Genomic DNA, 24547 nt, shown 5'->3' on the forward strand with positions numbered 1-24547 from the left:
AAGTGTCGCTCCGCTTTGCTCCACCACTACGCCGTTTTACGCTGAACAGATAAGATAGACGGCCTGTGGAGAAGAAAATGGGACGACATGTGGCGCTAACTCAACGGCTATCTTGAGCCAATTGGGCTTTGATCCCGTTCAGGACTCCTTTGCTTCTTCCCTAGACATGGCAAGTTGAGTTGCGGGCATGGATCAGGACTCAAGAGTGATGGGAGCAAGGAGTGAGAGAATTGCCTGGCTGGGCATGACTCGGATGGCGGGTGTCCATGACAGGGGTCGGAAGCTCCGATACTTGAGTCATGTTGATCTTACAATGAATGAGTTTGGAGAAAAGAGAAACCTGGGCAGAGGACTTGACTTAAGTACGAAGAGCATCGCTTGAACAGAAGAACATTAAAAAATTGGTGGATGGGCAGTCCCCACACCTGTGTCTCATATATCGCCGTTGATCACATCTGCTCGAATGACATGTGGGTTACGAAAGCCCGGGATGGGAGATTCCAGAACAAAGACGTGTGGTCAAAACCTGGCAAGTCTCACACAGTGATCATCAGCTGCCGCCAGATACACACACGCATCCCCTAATAATACTATGTTAAATAGAAATCTCCGTCATGTTCCATGGCCGGGACCGTCCCCGAAGCCGAGGCTGGCTTATGTACCTACTCCCAGGCCATACCGCGGGGGTTCGGAAAAGGCGGGGCGCTCGCCTCCATCCGCTTCCATCGGCTCCCATTTCCATTCCCAGCAACTCCCCGGCCTGGCCTCACCACTCACTCTCCCGCTGACACCGCCGCTTCTGACCCGAACTCGCGACGAGCCGGCCACGAGAAACCGACAAAAGGGGCGCCGCCGTGTCTGTGTTTAGCATTGTTCGTGGGCGTCTCCTCGGCCGCGACCGGTGAATCCGTCCCTCCCCCCCCCCCCCGCGCGCTGCGGCATTGAGATGCTCTAAGCCCCTCCGATCCCGCCGCCCCGACCCGACACTATGGATGCTTCTCGATTGAACGGCGTCGCAAACGGCGTCGCGACCCTGAATGCAGACCGCACCCTCCCGGACATATGCCATACGCTGCAGCAAAAGGTGCTCGCTTTCCTCGACGAGCAGCTCGAGGATCCCACGCTGCGAAAGGTCCAGGAGCAGGTCCGCATCTCCAACGGCGTCATTGAGGATGCGTTGCGCCGATATGGGTGAGTGATGCTCGGGATTCGCGGCGCCTACGAGCCACGTATTTTCGCTGTCGACTCTTTGACTGACCCATTGCGCCATCCAAACAGCGCCGAACACCTCTCCATCTCGTATAACGGCGGCAAGGACTGCCTCGTCCTCTTGATCCTCCTCCTCGCCTGTCTCCCCGCCGTCCACCCGTCCTCATCCGCCTCCAGCGCCAACTCCGACTCGGGCTCTTCCCAGCCGAAACCAGAGCCCACGCCCATCAAGGCGCTCTACATCGTCTCCTCCAAGCCCTTCCAGGAGGTCGAGGACTTCGTCGCCTCCACCTCCAAGGAGTACCACCTCGACCTCGACCGCTACACCACCAAGATGCGACCCGCCCTCGAGGAGTACCTTGCGAAACGGCCCGAGCTCAAGGCCATCTTCATGGGCACGCGCCGCACCGATCCGCACGCTGAACAGCTGACGCACTTTGACGTTACCGACAAGGACTGGCCTCAGTTCATGCGTGTGCACCCCGTCATCGACTGGCACTACGTCGAGATTTGGGCCGTGAGTTCCCCTCCCTCTCTATAACCTCCTCCCCCCTGATGAAACACCATTTGGGCGAGGCACGGCCATGTCGTGACATGGCGAGTCAAGACACAACGCTGACGAAACAACAGTTCATCCGCCATCTCGAAATTCCATTTTGCGAACTGTACAACCAAGGCTTCACCTCCCTTGGCGGTGTGACGGATACACGGCCCAATCCGGCCCTGGCGGTTGGCAACGATTCCACCAAGTTCCGACCCGCGTACGAGCTCCGGGACGATTACGAGGAGCGCCTTGGTCGAGACCGGTAGAGTCTCGTCCACCAAGTTAACAATGAGACTCGACGACATCGACAGTGCGTATGTGAACAAGGGAATATGAGCTGGGTGCTAGCGAAGGTTGAGCACAAGTGACCAAAAATGCCGAGATTCGACAAATCATTCGCACGTGGGTTCGAGCAGAGGGAGCAACGGCACCAATCGGACGCCCAACATCCCGGGGCCGATTCCAGGCAGGACTCCCACATTGGACAGCAGCGGCCACTTCGAGCGGATGGGCCGTGTGGTGGTGATAGAAGCATAGGGCGGATGTGGTGCCAGTAAGGCGTTTTGCTCATGTAAATATAGATGTGCTTTCAACTAGACCATTCCACAATACAGGCGTATGCGGTTTTGGGGTACATTCAACCATCTATCTAGAATCGGCAACTTGTCAGTTCCTGAGAAACCTAACACTGTAAATACTAGCAAGCCTGTTGTTATGCCCAGCGGTGCACAAATTCATCTTTCTTAATACTCTTGGCCCCTTTCTTCACATCCACAGCGTCGAGCTGCTCCTTTACCTTTTCCACCTCTTGGCCGAGCACGTGGATCGAGCCTTCAATTTCCGGGTCCACGAGCCTCACTTCCTCAAACGGACTCTCCGCAAGGATGCTGTCTCGCAGTAGCTGAATAGCCAAGCGCGCATCCTGCAGCTTGGAAACAGTATTAGCCTCAAACGTCTCCTGGGCGTTCCTGGCGACGTCGTTGGCCTTCTGGGAACGCTCGGCGATGACTTGGGCGAGGTCCGCTGCTTGCTCTTCCGTGGTGGCGTCTTCCGGCGGTGGCAAGGAGAGGGCAATGTTGCGCAGGAGGGCTTCCATTGCGGGTTCGTCTTGGATTCCAGACGAGCGTCGGCGGTTGCCACGACCGGATATGTCAGTGTTAGAACGCATCCGGATTGGCGCCGGCTTTCGAATGGGTGACGCGGGGAGAGCCTGCTTGACTGGTTTTCTAACAGGAGATATCGGGGTTGATGCCTCATTTTTGGCCGTAGCGAGAATCGCAGCCGCCGCATTTTGGTGCGAATTCAATGTTTCGACGCGGCCTCCGAGCAGGTCTACACGGTCTAGCAGATAGTCGAGAGTTTCGTTGATCTAATGATGTTAGCGAGAGCGAATGAGTTTCCATGAAGGTGAGGACAAACATATGTCACAGCCGTTGCTGAACGGCGCAAGCTCTGTCCGCTCTGGGAGTCAGTAGACTGCAGTGCAGGCTCAAGATGCTCTTGTTCGGCCGACATCTGAGCGACGGGCAGGATTTCAGAGTAGAGCGACTCAAGCTCCTCCTCGAGCGCCTTGACCTCATCTCCGCTGGCAGGCTTGCTCTCCCCTGCGCGGTCAGTTGCGACAACTGCCTCGAGATAGACCCTATCGAGTCTAGTGCGGAGCGTCTCTACGGTAGTCTTGATGTAACTATTGACAATGTTAGTTATGAGCTCGGGCAATAGCGAGGGAACAATTACCGCATGAGAATCTCTCGAAGCTTCTCAACCGTCTTTTGCTCCTCAGGGTCCCGTTGGTCAAGCTCCCAGCCAAGCTTTTGGAGGCTGGATAGGAGCTTGTCGTCTGAGTGGAAAACGCTATCCACCGTCTCATTGAGGATCGTCCGCACATCCTTTGTCTGCTGCTCCAGATCGGCGACCCGATAGCCGAGACTATGTGAGAGGTCCTCCACCTAACATCTTGTGTCAGCTGACCTGTCATACTTTGGACGGGAGCATGTTACCTCAGCAGCGAGCTTTTTGCGCTGAGACTCGGACTGGCGTAGCCGGGTCGACTCAAGGTCCCGGCGCTGAGCCTCGTTCTCGGCTCGCTTCTTGACGAGGCGCGAGAGGGCGTCTTGCTGTTGGCGCAGGGTCTCTGTTTGCTTGGAGATTGTAGCGGTGGACCGATTAAGCTCCTCGATTGCAGTCCGGATGTCCTCTTCGTTGACCGCCTGCACCTCGCCCAGGTCGTGCGCGTCCGCCAACACGTCGACCTGGCCGCTCCTGTCGAGGGCCGTATATCTAGCAATCAACCACCGCGGTCAGCAGTCTGCAACAGTCAGTCCCCGAGACATGCCTCGGGGGGTGTCCATTCCACGCTTACAATGCCAGCTCATCAGCCGTCAGGAGGTGATCGGACGCGAGATGCATGTTCGCCCACTCGACCAAGGCGGTGCCGCGATCAGGGTCGGCCAGAGCCCGGCGCACGTCGTCTTTGGCAGCATGGACGCCGTACGTGCGGGCGGCCTTGACGAGCAGGGCCTCGGCATGGCCGCTGGGGCCGAGATCCATCGTGGTCCTGTGGAATAGCGAGGTGGCGTTTTCCCGTGATGCCTTGGGCGGTTGCACAAGCACTGAATCCTCAGCCACTTTCCGGCATCAATCCAAAAGCGGCTGCGAGTCGCTGGCCTAGTGGTACGGACGCGAGAAATAAGATGTATGCCCAAGTTCAGATGAAACAGAAGATGGGCTGATGGACTAGATTGGGGTGTCAGAGCTGGGTTGGACGGATTGCGGCAGAGGAAACCCACGATGTCTGGGGATGTAGCGTAAGGCCGAAACCAAGAAGCTGTACGTGGGGACGCGGTCTGAAAGACGATCTGAGAGACAATCTGAATCAGGCTTGCACGTCAAATGAGTGCCAGGTCTCGGCTGCCGATGTTGTTTCTCGAGTGCAAACGACCTACTCCCTTGCCTCGATCAAACAAACAGAAAACAAAGCATCACACGTCGTTGCGCCAAGACCCGCGACAGCTTTTTGGCGGTCAGTGACGGGCGCACCCATTGGAGGCCCGACGCCCCAGCGGCACGCTACAGCGCATTAGTGGCCGGCTGTCTCCAGCTGGAAACCCACCGAAACGGCTGCACCAGCTGGTTTGGTGCTCCACCCGCCTGGACGACGGGACCCTCAGGTGACCAACCCCCTGTGGTTTCAGGGGCACGGCTCGCACTGTCGCTGCCATCCACGCCGAGTGGCTGGCGGCCACTGCACAGGTCCCGATCTGGAAACGCCTCGCGGGCACGAACGACTGCGGGTGTTTGTGCTCCAACTTGCGCCTCAATACTTCGCCATACCCAAGTTGTGCCAGCCTGAACCTCAAGAAAGAACATCAAACGCAGAATCAATTGCTTCATAGCATTTCCATTACCCAGCCCTTCCCCACGTCCCGTAGCAAAATTACCTACCGTCGTTAACACGCCCCCATCTTCCCGTTAACAAGCTGTCCCACGTCCCTCAACGTCTCTGCCGTGGCCCAGGGGGTCTATCAGATCTGTCTCCGTCCGCACCGCCAGTTTCTCTGCTGTCCTTTCTCTGATCGCCTGCTTCCATGTTGCTGTTCCTACCTCTAAGCGTTGTACTCAACCCGCGGGGAATATCGACTGCTGTGTTTCTCTCCAAGTGCGAGGGGCGGCCTTGGTGCTAGTGTCATGATGCTATTTCGAGGCCGTGTTTGCTCCCCAGATGACATGCCGGCGTTTCACTCGATTGGATTGGCCAGCAACACCCATTTATCAACACGATACGAACCATGGCCAACAGATACACGTCGATCGCCAGGGCTCCCTATGCAATTCCGACGGCACATCTAGGACGGAGCCGCCAATTAGGACCTCGAGGCGGGTATCTTGCCGTCCCGTTCCCGGAAACGTGTATCTGGGGCACCCACGCACAAACAACTGCGCATAGGCAAGTTTGCTCGACGCGGGTACTTTGTTGTCATACATTGGTCTGTTTCTGATGTCTCTCGGCGAAGGGGAGTGGCTCTCGGCTCTCCCGCAGAGGCCTAGGCTGCTTTTCCTCCACTCAGGGCCGGCATCCTACATGGTCGAAACTGAAAGATATCTGAAAGCACCTGCAGACATGGCAGCAAAAACGCCAACGAGCCTCCGCTACCCGCATGGATCCCTTCTGTTTGTTCCCCTTTTGGCAATCCTCGCAGCAGCAATCCGAAGTCTTCCACCGCCACCGCCATCGCCAAACACTCCCTCGGCAACCCGCTCTGCCCTCGCCCTCGTCCATGACGTGTCAGGCACCTCCTCATCGAGTCTCAGAAGCTCTTTAACCCCGTGTTCCCAAGCCGCGAGGTACGAGGACATGTGTAACGGCTTCGCATCGTCTGGGACAGCTGAGTTGCTGCTCTTGACGACCTTTTGTCCGTCATCTCCCTCGTCGTGTCGCATACACTCCGTTTCACAATGACAGCACCCAGGTTCAACGTCTCTGAAATCCTCCGCTGTCTACATGGCTGTCTCAGACACTCATATGAGTCGCTTCGCCCGGCTCTTGCTAGTCTCGGGCAGCTGTCGACATGGCCGGCGGTGATGCTGTTTCAAACCGACCGAGACAATTCAACCATGGCTGTCTCATCGAGTATCTGGAGACGGCGGCTGGTGAGAATCGCCCAAGCGATCCTTGCCTTCTTTTGGGTTGCCGTCATCTACCTGGCGAGCGAGCTCATTATCTGGGGCCTGAGTAGAGCACTTGCTCCAGTGAACCTAAGCTTCTTCTCTTCCATCTTCGGAATGGCCTTGACCTTCACAGCAATGGCGATAGCCTCTATATGGGTTCAGAACATCGGCGACATCTACAAAGGCCATATCAAAGAAAAGGTGCGCAAGCTCCAGGGCCTTGACAAGCTCCCTAGTGTTGACACAGGTGCAGATAGATTTCATCAACGCCCATCTCGGCCTAGGCTTCCCCATCCCACTGGTTATGCTCAACCAAAGCGACATCCTGAATGCCCATGACATTGCTCGAATAATTGGGAACTTTGGTTGGTCTCTCCCACGCGTGGGCGGATCTATGACTGACTTTGTTCCAGTCATAACGAACCTCGCGTCGTGGATGGTTGTGTTCGGAATGTCACTCCTCATCATGAGCTCAACAAACGCAGCATCTCGAACTTCGCAAGAATTCTGCGATCCCCAACCAATGATGACGACAGCGCCCCAACTCGAAATAACCTGGCCTTCTAATTCAACCCTCGAGCAGTCTATAAATGTGATGAACAGCGGTCGTGAAAAGACCAGACGAGGTTCAACTCCGTATCAAGAAGTCGAGTCTTCCGCCACCACAACACGGAGGTCTTCAATCGACCAGTGCATGAACGACAATGCCGACGCTTCCCTCGTGTGGAATTTCTTTACTTCTTACTTCCCCCTTCTGGCCTCCTTCTTCAGCATCTTCCTCATCGGAACCCCAATAGCCGCTGCTACCAAGGAGGACCGTGTGCTTGACGGCTGTGTCCTGTGGTTCGTCTGGGCTGCTAGCGTCCGGCTCCAAAAGAACTTCAAAATCTCGCTATTCTTGCTATCTACTCCAAGGTTAAAGAACGCCTTGGTGACCATTATGAACCCCGTGCTCATGACGACTCTCCTCATGACGGCCTACACAAGGGGCAAGGCCTCCGCTTACGGCTCTGCGAGCCTCCCAGAAGTCTTGCACATCTTCAGCAGCGGCACGCCCCTCTACACACTCTGGACATCTGCTGTAACATCGATACCCCTTCCAGCTGGCACGACAGCCTGGTTCGGCGCGGGCGACGCAGCCCTCTCAATCCTCGAATGCGGGATCCTCATCTGGGGCTTCAAGCTATACGAGTGCCAGCGCCAACTATTCAGCTCCGCCGGCCTGTTGACGGTGCTCATATCTGTCGCTGCGGCAGCTGGAAACGTGTTTCTGTCGGTGCTGTCCGGGCGGACCTTCGGACTTGCTACACCCGAGGCACTTGCATTCGCTGCTCGGAGTACGACTCTAGCGCTGGCGAAACCGGCCATGGCAGCGGTAGGCGGAAACTTGGGCGCGAATGCCGCGCTGGTCGTGAGTAACGGCATCTTAGGACAGTTGATGTATCCTGTTGCCCTGGACAAGCTGGGCGTGAAGGCGGGGAGGGACAGCATCTCATCACAAGACGGGGTGAGCCCGTCAGTAGCTAACACACAGGATTCGCATCAACGCCACATATCTCACTCGAAAGAAGAGGAAGATTTCACGAGCGGAGATGACCCAGTCACCATTGCGGCCGGAATCGCAATTGGAATCAACGGGGCGGCGATGGGAGTGTCATATTTGTATGAGACGAGGAGTCGCGCAGCCCCGTACGCCGCCCTGGCCATGACGGTGTTTGGGATCATGACGGTTGTCTTTACGACGGTTGAGCCGTTCAAGGGGGTGCTTACGGGCCTTGCGAGCCGGTGATACTGTTGAGCATGGCGGAGCTCGTTCTGTTTGATATGCGTTGTGTGGCATCTGTGATAGCGATGGAGTGGCATTGGAATTTGAAGGGTTAGAGCTACTTGAGGTGGTCCTGAGGAACATACGCGAGCAAAATAGGTCAGGTTCGATGTTAGTATTCAGTAACTAGTTATTCAGAAATCTCCGTTAAGGTCACCAAGTCATGGAGTAAAAGAACCCCAGGTCGTAGAGTGCAGCCAACAACACGTTATATTCATGGCTCATTGACACAGACAAAAGTCAACAGCCCTTCACCTTACTTTTCGGGATATCGGCGCCCGCTCTCACACTATCTTCAGCTAACACCATGCACTATTCGTCTCATCTCTCTCAAGGCAATCTATATGCGGCACTCAATTTAGCATCTCACTTGATATTACAGCGGCAGAAAGGGGAACGGGTAAGGCTTACCGCTCAATCAAGTGCAGGCCACTTGCTGTCTCCACCACGGAGCTCATCTGGCCAGGCTGGAGGCTGAAGGCGGCGTCCTCAAACTCCTTCTGCATGTCGCCCTTGCCAAAGTATCCCAGGTCGCCACGCTTGCGAGCGGATGAGCAATCGGACTCGGTGAGGGCCAGCTCGCCGAGGGTGATGCTACCGCTGTTGATCTTCTGCTCATGGGCCTTGATAATCTCGTAGGCCTCGTCCTTGGAGCGGGTAATTTCGGCCTATACAAGTCGCGCGCAATCGTCAGAACATAGTTTCGGCCATTCCATGGACAATGCATACCTCTCGCCAGCTGCTCGGCCGTCGGCTCTCGCGGTGCTTGACCAGCAAATGGGCGGCGCGGATCTTGCCCTCAGTGGCATCCGGAGCGTCGCCCGGGCGGGTGCCAGCGCTGTGGTAGGCAGCCATGTAGTGCTTGAGCTTCTCGGTGTCGGTGCCTGACGGGGGCTCCCATCGGGAGACTTTCTCGGCGGCATTGAAGTAGTAGGGGAGGTTCTTGGAGTTGGAGTGTCGAACCTCCCAGCCGGAGGGAAGGCCGTTCTCAGCCTACGACATGGTGGGATCTCACGTTAGCTCAAGCGATCATATATACAGAGGGAGCTTTGCAGGGCTTTGAGGAGTTCTAGGAATGCGCCGCGAGTGCTGGAGGCAATGGGGTTGATCGCGGTGGCCGTGGCGACGGCATGTTTTGATGGGAGCGGAGGGGTCGGCCGGTTGCTTACCATGGTTGCTATGGGAGCAGGTTAAGAGGAGAATTGGGCAAGTTTGTGACAGCAATGAACTCGGCAAAGAGCAGGCAGAACGAGAGTCTCTTGGAGTCGTCTTGGAGGTCGCAAAGTATGCGGCCGAGGGATATTCGTTGGGATGGGATGTCTGCAGGTGTGTGGGGGAGAGAAAGCAGCAGACGAGAAGCAGAGACAGACCGGCCTTGTCTTGTTGTGGAGAGCTTCAGCGCCCCCAGAGCCTCGGGGCCCAGTGGACGGAGCGATGACGTGCCGCCCGCGCTGAGGGAGCGGCCCCCAGGCGCCAGGCGGGCGGGGTTGGATCCTGGGATCATCAGATGCGGGGGGGGAGGCCGCAGCGCCGTTGGCCTCCAGGTTCCTAGTTTGGGTACCTTACAGTGGAGGGGCAGCCACTGAGACAGGGAGATTGCCGCCACCACCGCTGGCGAGGCACGCCTGTACAACGATTACAGCGCGCGTTCGCTTAGCACGTTGGTACTTCATCAACTGCGACACTGTTTCTTAGTTGCAGCCATCTCGGATGGCCCCTCTGTTTTAGCACAGCCCGGAGTCCCGGCAGTTCATACTGAGCTTGGCATGAAGTCAATGGAGGGGAGAGGGGCGGGAGATCTTAATGGCTGGCTGAGCTGGATTGTGGTTGTTGCTGGCCTTGGTCATGGGGTCTCTGACCAGTGCGCACTGCGGGGATATGACGACCTGCTGCGGCGCGGCCTTGGTAACATTGTCACGATGCCCAGATGCACAGCGAGTGAGTGACATGGTGCGAGCCCTGCGGGAAAGTTGGGTGGTGGGGCCTCCGTCGGTTGCCGGGATATTGGTAATGAGACAGAAGGGTATCCCGATGATGCAGATGGGTTGAATGCAGATAAAGCTACATACAGCTCTGCATGTCGTATTGGGGCGCACTCCTACCTAGGAAGGTAGGGGAAAGATAGCTGAAGACGCCCTGAGAATAACCGAAGGGCATCGTCCACACGTGTCCTCAGCGTCAGACTGGTTGGTGTTCCCAGTCCTGACAAAAGAGAATCACCTGGTAGGTCCCGTGAACTCGAACCCCCGATAGGATGAACACCAAGTCCCGTGTGACGTCGCCAAGATACGTCACGCTTCTCTAGTAGGTACCTCTACTCAACAAAGAGCACGGTAGATTTGTAGGCTGATAGACAAGGTACCTGCTACGATGTTCCAGTAGCTTCCACCGGGACACGTTCTGCTTCTTGCCTGGTCTCCATCGTCGTCTAACTCAACTATGTGTACTCGAAATGCGGGGTGTCTAGGCTGGTGCATGGAGTTTACGCAAACAGCGGGGGCCATCAAAATTGAGAACCAGGTCTGCTGTTTTCGTGGAGAATCACTGAATTGCAGAAGGAATGCCTGTGTCGTTAGCTGGCCCCGTTTCAAGGCTAGTCCGCGGAACATACTGATCGAGCCATAAGGTAGGCATGACAACACCGAGATGGATGCGCCCGGGGTCTGGCTCTCCTATGAAGGTAACTAATAGTCTAGATAATAAGCATTAAAAGCCTCTGCAGCTAGCTGTCTGCTAACAGCTCTTGCCCGGAGAATTTTCTCAAGAGGACAGTTGTAGTGGCAATCCGTATGATCAATTATATGCTCCTTCAGCCATGACACCTTGTGTTGAGGTAGGGCTGATGTTACGAGTACTGAAGTTGCTTTTTGGAAATAAATGCATGATTGAATCAAAGATCTTGCCATAAATCGTTCATTCGTCATTTGGAGCAGACACTATGGGAAAATTGCTGATCGGTGGACCAGGCTGTGACCGTCAGTGACTCCAAGACCCGTCTTCAGGGCATGATCCACTAGCACTAAACAAATGAATCCTGCGGCAGTGCGTCTCCATTACCGCACGCGCTTGCTGGGCTCTGTGGGCGATCGCATCACAGTGTTTACAAATTGCCAGGCATCCATCCAGCTCAGCACCTGGGCCGGTGCAATAACCCCTATTCAAGGATATTGGTTGTTATCTGAGTGACTCATCACCATTTACGTGGATCCGCTGTGGCCGTGTCATCGCCGTACTCGCCTTGCCTTGCGCCTCGCCACCCAACCGCAAATCTGACAGAACAGTGAAGACGGGCCAGGGTCCAAAGTGAGGGAACCTTCTGAGTCTTCATATGACCAACCACACGTGGCCAGCGAAACGATCAGGGTGAAATCACATTTGCGTGTTCCCACACACGTTAATAATACGGCCTGTCCTCTTTTTTAGACCGAGCAAGTCTTCTTCTCTTCATACCTTTTGTGAAAAGCACATACCTGCACTTCGCCGTCGCTCTCTACCACGCACCACACAAACGCTGTAACCTAAAGCAAGGTGGCGGTGAATTTTTACTGAAGCGCTTTTCCCCCACCAAAAAACCAACCAGTGGAGCCTTACCACTACGCGCCTGTTCCCAGCTGGCAGCCAACTTATTTCCACCGCGCTCAACGCTCCTCTTTTGCGACCGAACCTTCCACCTTCACCTTCACATCCGCATCCGCGTCAACTTTCAACAACTTCACATCCAACAACCGAACAACCATCTGGATTTCGAGCCTGCGATCTTGCTTTCTGCATCTGCACCTTGTATCTGCATCTACTCACTATAGCCTGCATCTCTTCCGTCCCCGAACGCGAACTCGAAGCCATGGCTACTCCCCAGTCTACCGCCTCCGACGACGCCGCCGCCAACGATAAGAACGAGCAGATCACCTTCCGCTTCTGCTCCGAGTGTTCCAACATGTTGTACCCCAAGGAGGACGCCGATGCACATAAGCTCCAGTACACCTGTCGTACCTGCCAGTACACCGAGGAAGCCCATTCCCACTGCGTCTTCCGCAACAACCTCGACACCAACGCCGGCGAGACAGCCGGTGTCACCCAGGATGTTGGCTCCGATCCAACGGTTAGTGAACTTTCGCCTCTTCTCTGCATTGGTTGTGGCGGAGTCATTTACTGCAACACCTGCGCCGAATCCGACACAGAGATGACGGTCACCTCAACAAAGGAGATCAAACGTGAGAGCATGGGCATGTGCCAGTTCATCCTGCCATGGGGCGACGAGGACCCATTCGCCGAGTACGACGAGGAGATGATGGTCGACGAACCCGGCGACTCTGACTCGTCCGATTCCAACGACGAGTTTTGTCATGATGGTGCAATGAAAGTTGGCCTATGATTGGCTCACTCCAACATGACTCAACCAACGACCTTACAACTGTTACAACAATTTGGCTTGTTACGACATAATTAATGCTCCAAATTCATCTCGCTCCCAACTGGCACATGCTCTTGCGGCTCAAAGATAACCAGGCAGCTGGCAGTGGGCGGCTACCTGAGTCGAAGCTGGAGTGTTGCGCGTGTCCTTTGGATCTCGTTTGCCCCCGCTTAAAAGGCTTCTGGCTGACTGAGTTTGTTCTTTCTTCCGCTACAGCTCCCGCGATCCAACAAGACGTGCCCCGTTTGCAGCCATGAAGAAGCCGTCTTCTTCCAGTCTCAGCAGCGAAGCGCCGAAACCGGCATGGTAAGCCGTCACTCTCTACCAATGTTGTACGGGTAGCAGTACTAATTCCATGTCAGAAATTGTTCTACGTTTGCTGCGAGTGCGGTAACATTTTCTCTTAAGCAAGACTTTCTTGTACCGATACCCCGATAGCATCGATTTGGCTATGCTATCCTACTAGAGTGATGGAGAAGGAAGCACTCTTTGGTTTTTACTTGGCATGGCGTTAAGGGAGGAAAGGAGGGTTCATCACAATGATGCGGAACGGCATCTAGACGCATTTCAGGAGTTGAATATCACCGCTTGCGTATGGTGTTCACTCGGAAACAGGAAAGAAACTAGTACAATAACATCAAGAAAGCTGCTTCTAGCAGCATGCACTCATCACTTCATATTCGTTCTTCTGCATGTGACATGTTCAATTCGTAAAAACCCGTTTGGCTGAAAGGTGTGATTTATTTTCGCATCTCAACGCCGCGTAAATGCCTGATATTCGTAGTGTACAGAATCCCACTCGTACATAACTGCCTCCCCAAGCCTCTATTTCATGCCTGAAGCCCCAGTGCGCTTTTTACACATAGCTCATGCACAGTTCATCCACCAAGTTCCCATTCCAACCCGCTTATGCCTGCATGGGAGCCATGGAGAGAATCTTGCTCCACTTCTTGCGCTTGAGCTCAGCACCGACGGCGCCGTTGATGCGGGAGCCGACGGGGTCGCCAGCCTTGTTGAGGAGGACGCAGGCGTTGTCGTCGAAGCGGACGACGGAGCCGTCGCGGCGCTGGGTAGGGTAGCGAGTTCGGACGACGACGGCGTGGCGGATGTCACCACGCTTGACCTTGTTGGCGGCCGAGATGCCAGCCATGCCGGAGGAGGAAGCACCACGCTGCTCTTGGACGACGCAGACGATGCGGTCACCTGGGGGTGTGTTAGCTGTCGAGTATATAATGGGTTGTTCGGTTCGATTGGGTGTGGGCGGTCGGGATTGGGAGATTGGGTCGGAGGATCGAGGGCGGGAGGCGCTATATCGTACCAATTCTGGCATGTCGCTTCTGGCCGACGACGAGGACGCACTCAACAAGGGCAGCACCCGAGTTGTCGATGCAGTTGAGCATGGTCTACATGGATTAGCAAGCGGACTTGGACGGCAATTGACCAACAAACCTTTAATTGAATCATCTTGGCGGTACTTCCTCGTGTGGGGAAGTCTGAATCGCTTCTCGCGCCGGATATCCATCTCGGGATGTGACCAAAGCATGGCGTTGAACTTTTTGGACATTGTCACGTGATGCAGCTGTCTTCCTTTGTCCCCTGTTCTTTGTCCGTAAGCCGCTTGTCTTAGGTTTGGTCGTTTCCTGTAACTTTCCTGCACCAGCCGCAGGCACAGCCACAGTAATTCCGGGGGGGCGGTGTTCTAGCCGCATTGAGCAGTGAGAGCCACGCAGAGCCACCCGTCGCCTGGCCAGCCAACGCAATGGGGCTGGAATGCGACAAACTAAGCCCAGTAAATGACCCCTTAGTCCACCACAACGATGTCATTCCACTTCGCACATCACTTCTCTCCTTCAATCCCGTGAGGCCGAGTCTCCGCCTCTCCGGTACATCTCCTCTGTCGTCTTTTCCGCTCGTCGTCTCGCTCGCCGCCGATTCCGACCCGCTCGTTTGCCTGCCTCTGACCTTGGCCTTGGACATCTGCCCGGACCCCAATCTCAAGACTATGACGTTGCGGGACTGAGCTGAACCGAGTGCCCAACGCTTCGCTACACCTCGCTACGCCTGTCCTTTTCATCCATCGCTCGAGAGTTTGCATTGTTGCTTTTCCCGTGCTCGGTCCGACGAAGGTTTGCTGCTCGGCGTCCACTCATTTGCCGTCTGTTGGCTGCGCTCGGAAGGATACGTACGCTCATTTACTGCCATTTCGACTGCCTTTTGTACCCTGGTTCATTGCGGAACTGCAAAGGAAGCGGGAAATATGCCACCTCCCAAGCAGCCGGCTGCCAAGAGGCAGCGTCTGACGCTTTCGCAATTGTCTGCTTACGACGACATTCTCACCGATGCCCTGGTTGACCATGTGAGTGCTTCTCTGAGAGGGATTAGGTCGCTAGTGCACGTCTAACGCCCCCTGAAGGTCTTCTACTGGACGACCGTCCCCAAGAACCGCTCATCGTACCACCCGTCCCGTGGAGTTCGAGAGGAGGATATCGCCAAGATTCTCCAGGAGGAGGTGGCCTTAAACAAAGACTTGGCCGCCGCCGAGAAGAGGCTGCTGGCCACAGACGGTCTCAGGAGGTTCAGCAACAGCCTGAAGACGGACAAAGAAAAGGAAGACTTCAGGCGACACCTTCGACGCTACATGCAGATCTACCTCCCGGATTGTCCGTGGGAGGTCAATTCAACCAACCGATATACGATTGTCACCCACGAGGCCTCCGTCACTGCGAGGCGATCAATCAAGCGCAACGAGTCGATCAAGTACCTCTCCGGTATTCAGGTCGTCATCACCCCTGAGGAGGAGAAGGAAATTTCGGTTCGCAAGAAGGATTTCAGCATCGTCGTCAGCTCACGCAGCAAGTCCACCAGCTTATTCATGGGGCCCGCCCGCTTTGCGAACCACGATTGCGATGCGAATGCCAAACTCATGACGACGAGCAATTCAGGAATTGAAATCATCGCCACCCGACCCATCGAGCCAGGCGACGAAATCACCGTCACTTATGGAGAAAACTACTTTGGCGACGACAACTGCGAATGCCTGTGCAAGACGTGCGAGGATGGCCTGAGGAACGCGTGGGAGCAGGAGGGTGCAGTAGCGGTCAAGGGAGATGCTGAGCAAGCCAAGTCCGACGGCTACTCGCTTCGGCGGCGGCGGAGAGATGACAGTATGGGTGGCTCACGAACTCCATCAGTCACTCCCGACATCCGACCGCGTATTTTCAAGACGTTTTCGAGGAGCTCAAGGCTCAGCCAGGCCGGGGATTCTTCCGCGGCTGGCTCTCCTCCACCAAACGAGTCGCCCCGGGGCCGAAAACGCCCGCTTGACGCGCTCGCCACACCGCCCAAAACTCCCGCGAAGAGACTCAAGCATCTTGTCGTGCCTGTGCCTATTCCCACTGAGCGCTCTACTTCTCCTGGAAGCTCAGTCAGCGGAAGCGACACTTCCAGCAATGGAGATGTTGTCGAGACGGATGTGACGTCGCCCGAGAAGGAGACGCCTGAGCCCATGCAAACACCAGTGAAGGCTCCAATTTCTTCTCTAAGGCGAGAGGAAAGCGACCAAAGCAGAAACGAGCCTGTGACCCAGGTGGCGCCATTTTCTCCTCAGAGCACAGAGGGTGCAACCTCACCAAGACCAGTCAAGACAAACGAGGTTGGTCCTGGCAGGATCAGCGCTTCCAGCAGTTTGTCCAGCATGTCCATCACGGCCATTCTGAATGCCCCAACTCCTTCAGAAGCGGGTGACGAACCTGAGTCCGTGGAACCTGCGTCAGTGGAACCCGAGCCTGCGGAACCCGAGTCTATGGAACCCGAGCCTGTGCAGCCAGAGCCTGTGCCCATCGCCACTAGTATTGAGACGGTTGAGGATAGCCAAGCTGCAGACGTTGACGAAGAGCCGCAGAAGCGTCGCAAAAAGTACCAACGGCGAGTCTTTATCAAGCAGACAACTCCCCCCGCCCGAATGCGGACGCCTGGTGACTACCTCCTTACGCCGCTGCTACTGTCTGAGCCCGAAATGGCTTGGATTCAATGCACAAATTGCGTCACATACTTTGTGCAAAAGGACGCCTACTTTACTCGTTCATCATGCCCAAGGTGTGAACGACACTCGAAGATCTACGGATTTGTGTGGCCGAAGACGGAGAGGGAAGGCCCTCGTGACAAAGAAGAGAGGATTCTAGACCATCGAACGATCCACCGGTTTCTGGACCCCGATGATGAACGGAAAGTGAGAGGCCGGAAGGGCTTTGGGACTTCCAAAGAGGAAATAGATGAGCCAGAGGAGCTTGAGCGAGGGCGAAAGCTCAACCGATACACTGCGACGGGTGTCACAAAGAGGATGGCAAAGGCGATGGACGATGATCTCTCCAACTTTCGCCGGAGCCGAAGAGTGAGGAGGGAGAGCAGCAAGCTAGCTGATCGGTGACGAAAGCTTCTCCTGGAGAAGCCCCAACGTGACATAGGACTTAGACGTGGGTGATGTGGAACGGAATGCGGCGCATTTGGCGCGTTGTTGGAACTATACATTATAGGGTAGCAAGAGTTGTGCGGTACTTGGATTCCCAGCTGCCTCGGAGGCAGCGGGGCCAAGCTGGTTTTGAAGCGTGGAGGATATACGGATGACGACTAGGAGTATAACAGGGAAGTGCGTATGCTTCTCTATAATTGGCTTGCAAATAAATACCTACATATATGGATTTTTATTGTTGGCTGTGAGCTGTGTCTTTCCCTTCGGTCGAGAGGAGGGAGTTTCTAGGGTAGGACCATTGTGGACTCGCAATCTCGATGGGGAAAACCAGGACATTTTGGCCTACAATTAGAAGCTTCCACTGATGTAACGTAGAGATCGATGACATTGCTTGAGCCCCACTGCCACAATCCAAACTCATATAGCAATGAATGCAAGAACGTAGAAAACCCGGGATAGATACATGGGTTTAACCTCCCGAAATCAAGGTGTTTGTGCCTCGTTAATTAGCAACACTCCTCACTGGCGGCTTCAACTAGAACGACCAGTTCGTGTCTCTCTCAACTACAGTTCGATCAACAAAACTCACATGATCCATACGGCGTGCAGGAGTGTGATTTATGCAGGTACCTTTATGCCATGGAGAGGCTGTCATGTCTTCTGTGAATTTGGAGTCCTCGCTCAACTTGTCATCATATGTGTTTACTTTGACTTATTTTCCGTCGCGATAATGGTTTCAGGAGCTAGCCTCGGGACATGTCGCCTGCTTGGAGGAAAGGGAAGTGTTTGGATTCTCTTGTGAATCTAGGCCACGAATTTTTCCAAGTCGCTTTGGAACGAAAGAGACCTGGTCATTCAGTATGATCGCAAGATCTGTCCCCATCAGAACATAACTACGTCAGCTGAGTGAGATAACTCGGCCTATCAAACCTAGGCTCCACGCGCCGACTTGTAATAGCACGAGGCGGTATGATTTGCGGAGAGGATATTCTGAAGATGCTTCGCCGCACATGGAAGGGTTGTGGCTGGTGCTTAGCTGAGATGGAGGTGTAAGCTTGGGGACTTTGGGTAGGGGACGTGGTCTCAGGTGAGAAGGATAAAGTGTGATGGATGTCCTAATTCCCTCTCTTACTATTGTTTGCTAGAGTTATTGTTATTTTTCTCTTCATTTGGGAAAACTCGCGCCGACGTTCTGTGGTTGTCGTTGCCAGAATTCATCGCCACGGCTCTCTGTTCTTCTCGAGATGCACCCCGCCTACGTTCTGTACAACGGGGCCAAGACGGGGTTGAAGTCGAGCGTCTACAGCGTGGTAGAGAAGACATTTTCGACGCAGAAGAAGGTTCGAGACCAAGTGAGTATTGAAAATCAACCCTATCAATTATATAATTTGCTTTCATCGGCTATTAAGAGCGCGGGCTATGGTCGCTGACATGGGGAGCACAAGGTCACGGGTACCAAGGCGAATGCTGAGCGAGAAGCCGAAGAGGGACGTCGCCAACGGGAACAAGCAAGTTCGGATGCCATGTTCGAGTTCTACGGGGCGCGACCACCGCCGGGACAATATTTGGAGAGTTCGTGAAGGAAGGAGAGCGATGGGGGTGGGTGTGATTGAGATCGGTTACATCCACAGCTTGGGTTTTGGTGGGCGCCACGCTCCCTAACACGTCGGGCACATCTCCTAGAATGGAACGGGACGACCGAGCAGAATTGAGCACGCGACACACAGTTAATTAGGTATGCGCTACAGCTGGAGTATTGAGAGGGTGGATTGCGGCTGGCCGCTAGGGAGAGAATCACGGTAAAGGTCAGGGAAAGCACCGGGCACAGTATGGCCAGCGCAGGGGGGGGGGGGGGGGGGGGGGGGGGGGGGGGGGAAGAATATACATAATTGGTATAGATACTCTTTGAATAACGTCGCTGCAGATGTGTCTCAACCACTCGTCAATGGAACCTCTCTTATGTGATGGCGACATCTGCCAAGACAGTTCGAAATTGAAGGCTGTCGCGCGTCTGGTTAAGGGCTTTAGCTGGTGGTAAGCCCAGCGGGAACGGTCCAGCTTGTTCGGGATGAGCGGCCTGTCTTTGTCTGTCATTGAGTGCTGAAACAACTTATGTACGGGCAGCAGTTGTCTTCGTAGATTAGGGTTGTTGTTCAGTCTCAGGGGATCCGCTCTTGTATGCAATGCGACTGCGGACTAATTAACGTGTGATCCATACGTGCCTCCCACCGAGGACAATACAGATGATTCGTCACCAGGCGACGACATGCGTATCCCTTCCTCTGGCCTTGGATATTCGACGCCAATCACCACGCCCCAAAGACAAGCCCCAAGTGGTCCAGAACGGATCCCGTCCAGGGCAGAGCGCCGGGCGTAGTGTATGTCAAAGGATTGTGCTCGTCTGGACGACGCTGAGAGAGAGGTTGAGGAGACTCGAGTATGTCTTGTCTTATGGCTTTTACTGATTATTATAGCTACTATCGTTCCTGGCGATTATGGTTCATTATGGCTCCTGAACATTATAATTTCTGATGACTACTATAAGGTAAGGTGCAGCGAAGGTTCCTAGATGACAAAGTTTCCTAGGTAAGCAACTAGGGTTCCTGGATAACTCAGTTTCCTAAATACCTAAATTTCCTAAATCACTAAATTTCACAAGTAACTGGAATTTATAGATATTCAAATAGTAAAAGTTCTTAAATAATTTAATTTCTAATAAATCTAACTTATACTTGCAGCTTTATATTATTCACATTAATCTATTTATTAGGTATTGTAAACCCAAACCTTACTTAACTATTTGCACCTAATTTTGCCTACTCTTGCCTACTCTTCATAATTATATAGCAGTAAACAAAATGGCCCGGATCTTGGTTGTGCCAGGGGCGGGGACCAGAGTCATACCGCCATCGTCGAATATCTCGTCGTATCTTTTGCGCATGCGAATGGCATTGCGGGCGCTCACGATATGGCAGTTCTTCATGGAGGGGCTAGGCTTTCCGAACAGGCACTCCGCATTGACTTCGCCGTCGTTATACGGCACGACATGAGCGGCGACTCAATCTGCTGCGACGACAAAGATATGCGGTCCTTGGATGGTGGAACGCTTGTGCTGAGCATGGCCCACAGTTATAATACTGTATTTTCCTCTAGAATGTTATGGCAGTGATTCATATCTTATCTTAAAGGGGCACTTGTTTCTCATCTCGTATCTGGTCCCTTAGGTTGTTTTCGCTCTTTGCCTCCTTCCGCGTTTGTTCAAGATCTGATCCTGGGGCGGCGCTCAGTCTCCGAACCGGCTTCTCTTCCCCCCCGGAACTTGACTTAACCCCTCCATCCCAAGCCTCCAAGCATCTTCCTTACAATGGCCAACGACGGTCTCAGTGACGTCCCCAAAGGCGGATGGCGAGCTTCTCGCGGCTGGCGAATACCAGAATGGGTTGAGCCCGTGGTATGTATCCATATATTGGTTCTCCCGCCGCAGTCCCTCCATGTCTAACCGCAACCTATCGATACAGCTCATCGTCACTATTCTCTTCTCATCTATGTATATCACCCGCCGCAAGAACTACTCCATCATCAGGCAGAACTCGCCAGCGCGCTCACACCCCATACAAGATGATTCCTCTCGCCACAGCACACCACTACTCAACTACCCAGACGTCGAATCGCCTCGTCGCTCCCACGAGTCCAATAGGGACTCCTTCGGAGGACCGCACCCGCTCAAGGATCGCACTCTGTGCGGCGTGATGCGCATCCAGACGCCCAACTCTAGCCGGTTCACCACCAACGTCCACTCGCGCATCCTCCAAAAGTTCCCCTTCCTTATTGAGACGTGGTACTGGGGCATCAGCTTCGGCTTCTACCGCCTGACAACGACCCTGGCCCAGTGGTACTACGGCGGCCGTCGTAGCATGTGGGACTCGGCCCAGGCGCACGGCATGTACCTCTTGGATCTCGAGGCCAGCTTCTGGGGCGGCGACTACGAGGGACCCGCGCGCTGGCTAGAGTGGCGTATCCAGCGTTGGTTCCTCGTAGGCATGGAGGTTGGTGACTGGCGTGGTGTTTGGCTGACGATCCTTAACCGCGGATATGCCCTCATCCATATTCCTGGTACTGTGGGCTTCATTGCGTATTATTACGCCACGGCCCCGACGCACTCACGCTTCTGTACCGTCCGCCGCACCATGACCGTAACCAACTTCATAGCCTTTGCCATCTTCATCACGGTACCCACTATGCCGCCACGCCTGCTGCCCGAAAAGTACGGTTTTGTCGATACGGTCAACTTGGAAAATGCCGAGTCCGTGTGGATGAGCGGCGACTTTGTCAACAAGTTGGCGGCCATGCCAAGTATGCACTTTGGTTACGCGTTTTGCATCGGCGCCGTCTTCATGGCCGACAGCGGTGTGTTGAACGGCGCATACGCCTGGATAAAGCGGGCGTTTGCGTGCCAGACCGGAGACGAGCGCCTGGTAGACGACGACGACGAGAGCGATGTGAAGATCCTGGCGCAGCGCAGTGCGTTTACACGATGGGCCATGTTCGCGTTCGGCCTTTGGTATCCATGCTGGACCCTATTGACAATTGTGGCGACGGCCAACCACTACTTCCTGGACGCGCTGTTCGCGACGTTTGTCGTCCTAATCGCCTACTGGCGCAACCTGTGTCTGAAGGTGTTTATCCCACTCGAAGACTACCAGCTGTGGTTGATGAGGGTGGAGAAGCCGATTCCCACGACGGGAAGGAAAAAGAATATGGTTGTGGATTAGAGTCAGTATAGTCTATGATGGCCATTAGATATCACGAGTTTGGAAATCGACAGTCGGTAACTTAGTCGATTAATCCAGCCTAGACGGGGTAGACACTGCATTATAAATGTGAGAAAGAGTATTTTGCCACTTGCATAATTCAGCAATCGCCTGTTTGGCATTCGTTATACACAGGCTACTTAGAGACCTGGCAGCAGTCTTCAAACCTACCTAGCTTTGTTGCCTGGTCCGGGTAGCATGGAGAGCCAGTATTCGTCCTCCGTTCTCGCAGATGACGTGTAGTCACAAATGGACGAATATCACTGGGCATGGAATTGTGAATTGAGCAACGGCAGATCGACAACCCTGCATCCTATTCCATGCCGAGACGGGCGGAGCATATCATCTGACTGACACAGCAAATGACCCAGTGAACAGTGAAGCTCCTCCCAACCCCCGCAAAGCAAGGCGCAATGACGCTGCGAGATAAGATAAGAGCTGTTAGCCCGTGTGGGACCTGCGTCCGGGCATCGGCTTCCAGGGCAACGAACGAGCTAGGCCGCCCCAGCCCCAGGTACCCAGCCTCAGGTACCCAGTCGATAGGCAGGTGGTGGTACGGCAGGTGTCTCAGCTCGGTACAGTAGGTACCTAGTAGCTAGCACCTCATCGCTACTCTGCATCACAATCTCTCTTCCTCCATCTCTCTCTCTCTCCCTCTTTCTCTCTCTCCCACCCACTCTCACCACTCCCTCTCCCCCAATTCCACCTGCAATGTCCGTCTCCAAGGGCCTCGTTGTGGCCGCCGCCGCGCTCTCGGGCGTCTCTGCCCTCCAGCTCCCCCAGATCCACCTGGGCGGCTCCGGCGCAAGCTCCAGCAGTGATCTCGCCAACCTGCCCGTCATCGACACCAAGGCCCTCCAGGAGCTCATCACCGCCGACAACCTCGAGGCTCGCGCCAAAGAGTTTTACAAGATCGCCAAGCTCGGCGAGGGCGAGTACAACCACCCGACGCGTGTGATTGGCAGCAAGGGTGAGTCTATGTCCGATGGCGGGGATACACATGCAACGTTGAACATTTGAAGCTAACTGTGCCACCAGGTCACGAAGGCACTCTGTCGTACGTCACTGCCGAGCTTGCCAAGCTGGGTGACTTCTACAGCGTCTCTAAGCAGCCCTTCCCTGCCGTCTCTGGCAACGTCTTCGAGTCCCGCCTAGTTATCGGCAACCATGTTCCCAAGGACGCTTCCCCCATGGGCCTGACCCCTGCTACCGCCCACAGGGAGCCCGTCTACGGCGATTTGGTCGTCGTTAAGAACGATGGCTGCGACGAGTCCGACTTCCCCGAGAACGTCAAGGGCAACATTGCTCTCATCAAGCGCGGAACCTGCCCCTTCGGCACCAAGTCCGAGAACGCCGGCAAGTCTGGTGCCGTTGCCGCCATTGTCTACAATACCGACAAGGACGAGGTTCACGGCACTCTGGGCACGCCCTCCCCCAACCACGTTGCCACTTTTGGGCTGTCTGGCAAGGAGGGCCAGGCCATCACCAAGCGCCTCAACGATGGCGAGAAGATTGACGCCATCGCCTACATTGATGCCGTGGTCAACACCATCTCCACCACCAACATCATCGCCCAGACCCGCGACGGTGATCCCAACAACTGCGTCATGCTTGGTGGCCACAGCGACAGTGTCGCCGAGGGGCCTGGCATCAACGACGACGGATCCGGCAGCATCTCGGTCCTCGAGGTCGCCACTCAGCTGACCAAATTCAGCGTCAACAACTGCGTGCGATTTGCCTGGTGGGCTGGTAAGTGCAGAAACCAATTGATGCCCATTGAATCACTTGACTAACCCTGACCAGGAGAGGAGGAGGGCCTCCTGGGTAGCGACCACTACGTTGAGGTGCTTCCGGAGGACGAGAACAAGAAGATCCGCCTCTTCATGGACTACGACATGATGGCCAGCCCCAACTTTGCCTACCAGATTTACAACGCCACCAATGCCGAGAACCCTGCCGGTTCCGAGGAGCTGCGGGACCTGTATATCAACTGGTACGAGGACCAGGGTCTAAACTACACCTTCATTCCCTTTGATGGCCGCAGCGACTACGATGGATTCATCCGAGGTGGCATCCCCGCCGGAGGAATCGCCACCGGCGCTGAGGGCATCAAGACCAAGGAGGAGGTTGAGCAGTTTGGCGGCAAGGCCGGCGACTGGTATGACCCGTGCTACCACCAGCTCTGTGACGATCTTAACAATGTCAACTACACGGCTTGGGTCGTCAACACCAAGGTAAGCCAATTGTTCGTAAACTGCTGAGGGATACGGAACTGACTTTGCACGCAGTTGATTGCCCACTCTGTCGCCACTTATGCCCTTTCTTTCGACGGCTTCCCTGAGCGCACCGATGAGGAGGTGACGGTGAGCTCGTACGACAAGAAGGTCAAGTACCACGGCAGCAAGCTCATCATGTAAGCTGATGACTGTTTAAAGGCACACGTTGCCTTGATGTGCATTTTGGATGTTCCTATATTTGTTGTTTTGCATTGCCTTGGCTATTTGGTTATTCCTGGATCTAATTTGGTAGGATAGAATGATAGAATGAATGAATGCATCCTGAAATAAGAAGTTGTATCCCACAAGAATAAAGAAGGAAGAGTCCATTTGCC

At 54.7% G+C, this 24547-nt stretch overlaps 10 protein-coding genes across 10 annotated transcripts; 7 read left to right on the forward strand and 3 right to left on the reverse strand.

Moving 5' to 3' along the window:
• The first annotated feature begins 486 nt into the window (after nt 1-486).
• BGZ61DRAFT_29846 (uncharacterized protein) lies at nt 487-1072 on the forward strand. Its single transcript, XM_046238663.1, has one exon. It carries the CDS (start codon nt 622-624, stop codon nt 943-945), a length of 324 nt encoding a protein of 107 aa, XP_046113040.1. The 5' UTR covers nt 487-621; the 3' UTR covers nt 946-1072.
• BGZ61DRAFT_319658 (uncharacterized protein) lies at nt 1046-2013 on the forward strand (the record flags this gene model as incomplete). The annotated part of the gene is made up of 3 exons (XM_046238916.1): nt 1046-1191; nt 1279-1726; nt 1840-2013. Coding segments are annotated over 3 exons (768 nt in total), but the record flags the coding sequence as incomplete, so codon positions are not given.
• Nucleotides 2014-2107: 94 nt separating this feature from the next.
• On the reverse strand, nt 2108-4589 carry BGZ61DRAFT_29842 (uncharacterized protein). Its single transcript, XM_046238662.1, has 6 exons — nt 4543-4589; nt 4116-4489; nt 3754-4033; nt 3491-3702; nt 3173-3440; nt 2108-3122 (listed from the first exon to the last, which is right to left on the reverse strand). The coding sequence occupies exons 2-6, from the start codon at nt 4301-4303 to the stop codon at nt 2466-2468; spliced, it is 1605 nt and encodes a 534-aa protein (XP_046113042.1). The 5' UTR covers nt 4304-4489; nt 4543-4589; the 3' UTR covers nt 2108-2465.
• A 1778-nt stretch (nt 4590-6367) lies between these two features.
• BGZ61DRAFT_526241 (uncharacterized protein) lies at nt 6368-8210 on the forward strand (the record flags this gene model as incomplete). The annotated part of the gene is made up of 3 exons (XM_046252921.1): nt 6368-6622; nt 6675-6786; nt 6835-8210. 3 exons carry the CDS (start codon nt 6368-6370, stop codon nt 8208-8210), a joined length of 1743 nt encoding a protein of 580 aa, XP_046113043.1.
• Nucleotides 8211-8348: 138 nt separating this feature from the next.
• On the reverse strand, nt 8349-9665 carry BGZ61DRAFT_379158 (uncharacterized protein). The gene is made up of 4 exons (XM_046242602.1): nt 9416-9665; nt 8976-9239; nt 8658-8914; nt 8349-8586 (listed from the first exon to the last, which is right to left on the reverse strand). The coding sequence occupies exons 1-4, from the start codon at nt 9416-9418 to the stop codon at nt 8577-8579; spliced, it is 534 nt and encodes a 177-aa protein (XP_046113044.1). The 5' UTR covers nt 9419-9665; the 3' UTR covers nt 8349-8576.
• A 2095-nt stretch (nt 9666-11760) lies between these two features.
• On the forward strand, nt 11761-13336 carry BGZ61DRAFT_29899 (uncharacterized protein). The gene is made up of 3 exons (XM_046238666.1): nt 11761-12345; nt 12874-12963; nt 13020-13336. The coding sequence occupies exons 1-3, from the start codon at nt 12088-12090 to the stop codon at nt 13062-13064; spliced, it is 393 nt and encodes a 130-aa protein (XP_046113045.1). The 5' UTR covers nt 11761-12087; the 3' UTR covers nt 13065-13336.
• A 15-nt stretch (nt 13337-13351) lies between these two features.
• Nucleotides 13352-14252, reverse strand: BGZ61DRAFT_439835 (mitochondrial 54S ribosomal protein YmL38/YmL34). The gene is made up of 3 exons (XM_046244398.1): nt 14107-14252; nt 13976-14060; nt 13352-13860 (listed from the first exon to the last, which is right to left on the reverse strand). Exons 1-3 carry the CDS (start codon nt 14119-14121, stop codon nt 13565-13567), a joined length of 396 nt encoding a protein of 131 aa, XP_046113046.1. The 5' UTR covers nt 14122-14252; the 3' UTR covers nt 13352-13564.
• Nucleotides 14253-14914: 662 nt separating this feature from the next.
• Nucleotides 14915-17083, forward strand: BGZ61DRAFT_526245 (uncharacterized protein; the record flags this gene model as incomplete). The annotated part of the gene is made up of 2 exons (XM_046252922.1): nt 14915-15013; nt 15071-17083. The coding sequence occupies 2 exons, from the start codon at nt 14915-14917 to the stop codon at nt 17081-17083; spliced, it is 2112 nt and encodes a 703-aa protein (XP_046113047.1).
• Nucleotides 17084-20489: 3406 nt separating this feature from the next.
• On the forward strand, nt 20490-21897 carry BGZ61DRAFT_471599 (uncharacterized protein; the record flags this gene model as incomplete). The annotated part of the gene is made up of 2 exons (XM_046248240.1): nt 20490-20576; nt 20644-21897. The coding sequence occupies 2 exons, from the start codon at nt 20490-20492 to the stop codon at nt 21895-21897; spliced, it is 1341 nt and encodes a 446-aa protein (XP_046113048.1).
• Nucleotides 21898-22428: 531 nt separating this feature from the next.
• BGZ61DRAFT_379171 (uncharacterized protein) lies at nt 22429-24463 on the forward strand. Its single transcript, XM_046242603.1, has 4 exons — nt 22429-22906; nt 22975-23685; nt 23740-24170; nt 24225-24463. Exons 1-4 carry the CDS (start codon nt 22648-22650, stop codon nt 24351-24353), a joined length of 1530 nt encoding a protein of 509 aa, XP_046113049.1. The 5' UTR covers nt 22429-22647; the 3' UTR covers nt 24354-24463.
• The last annotated feature ends 84 nt before the right edge of the window (nt 24464-24547 follow it).

The sequence above is a fragment of the Ilyonectria robusta genome, assembly GCF_021365365.1.
Source record: "Ilyonectria robusta strain PMI_751 chromosome Unknown BGZ61scaffold_1, whole genome shotgun sequence".
Taxonomy (NCBI): domain Eukaryota; kingdom Fungi; phylum Ascomycota; class Sordariomycetes; order Hypocreales; family Nectriaceae; genus Ilyonectria; species Ilyonectria robusta.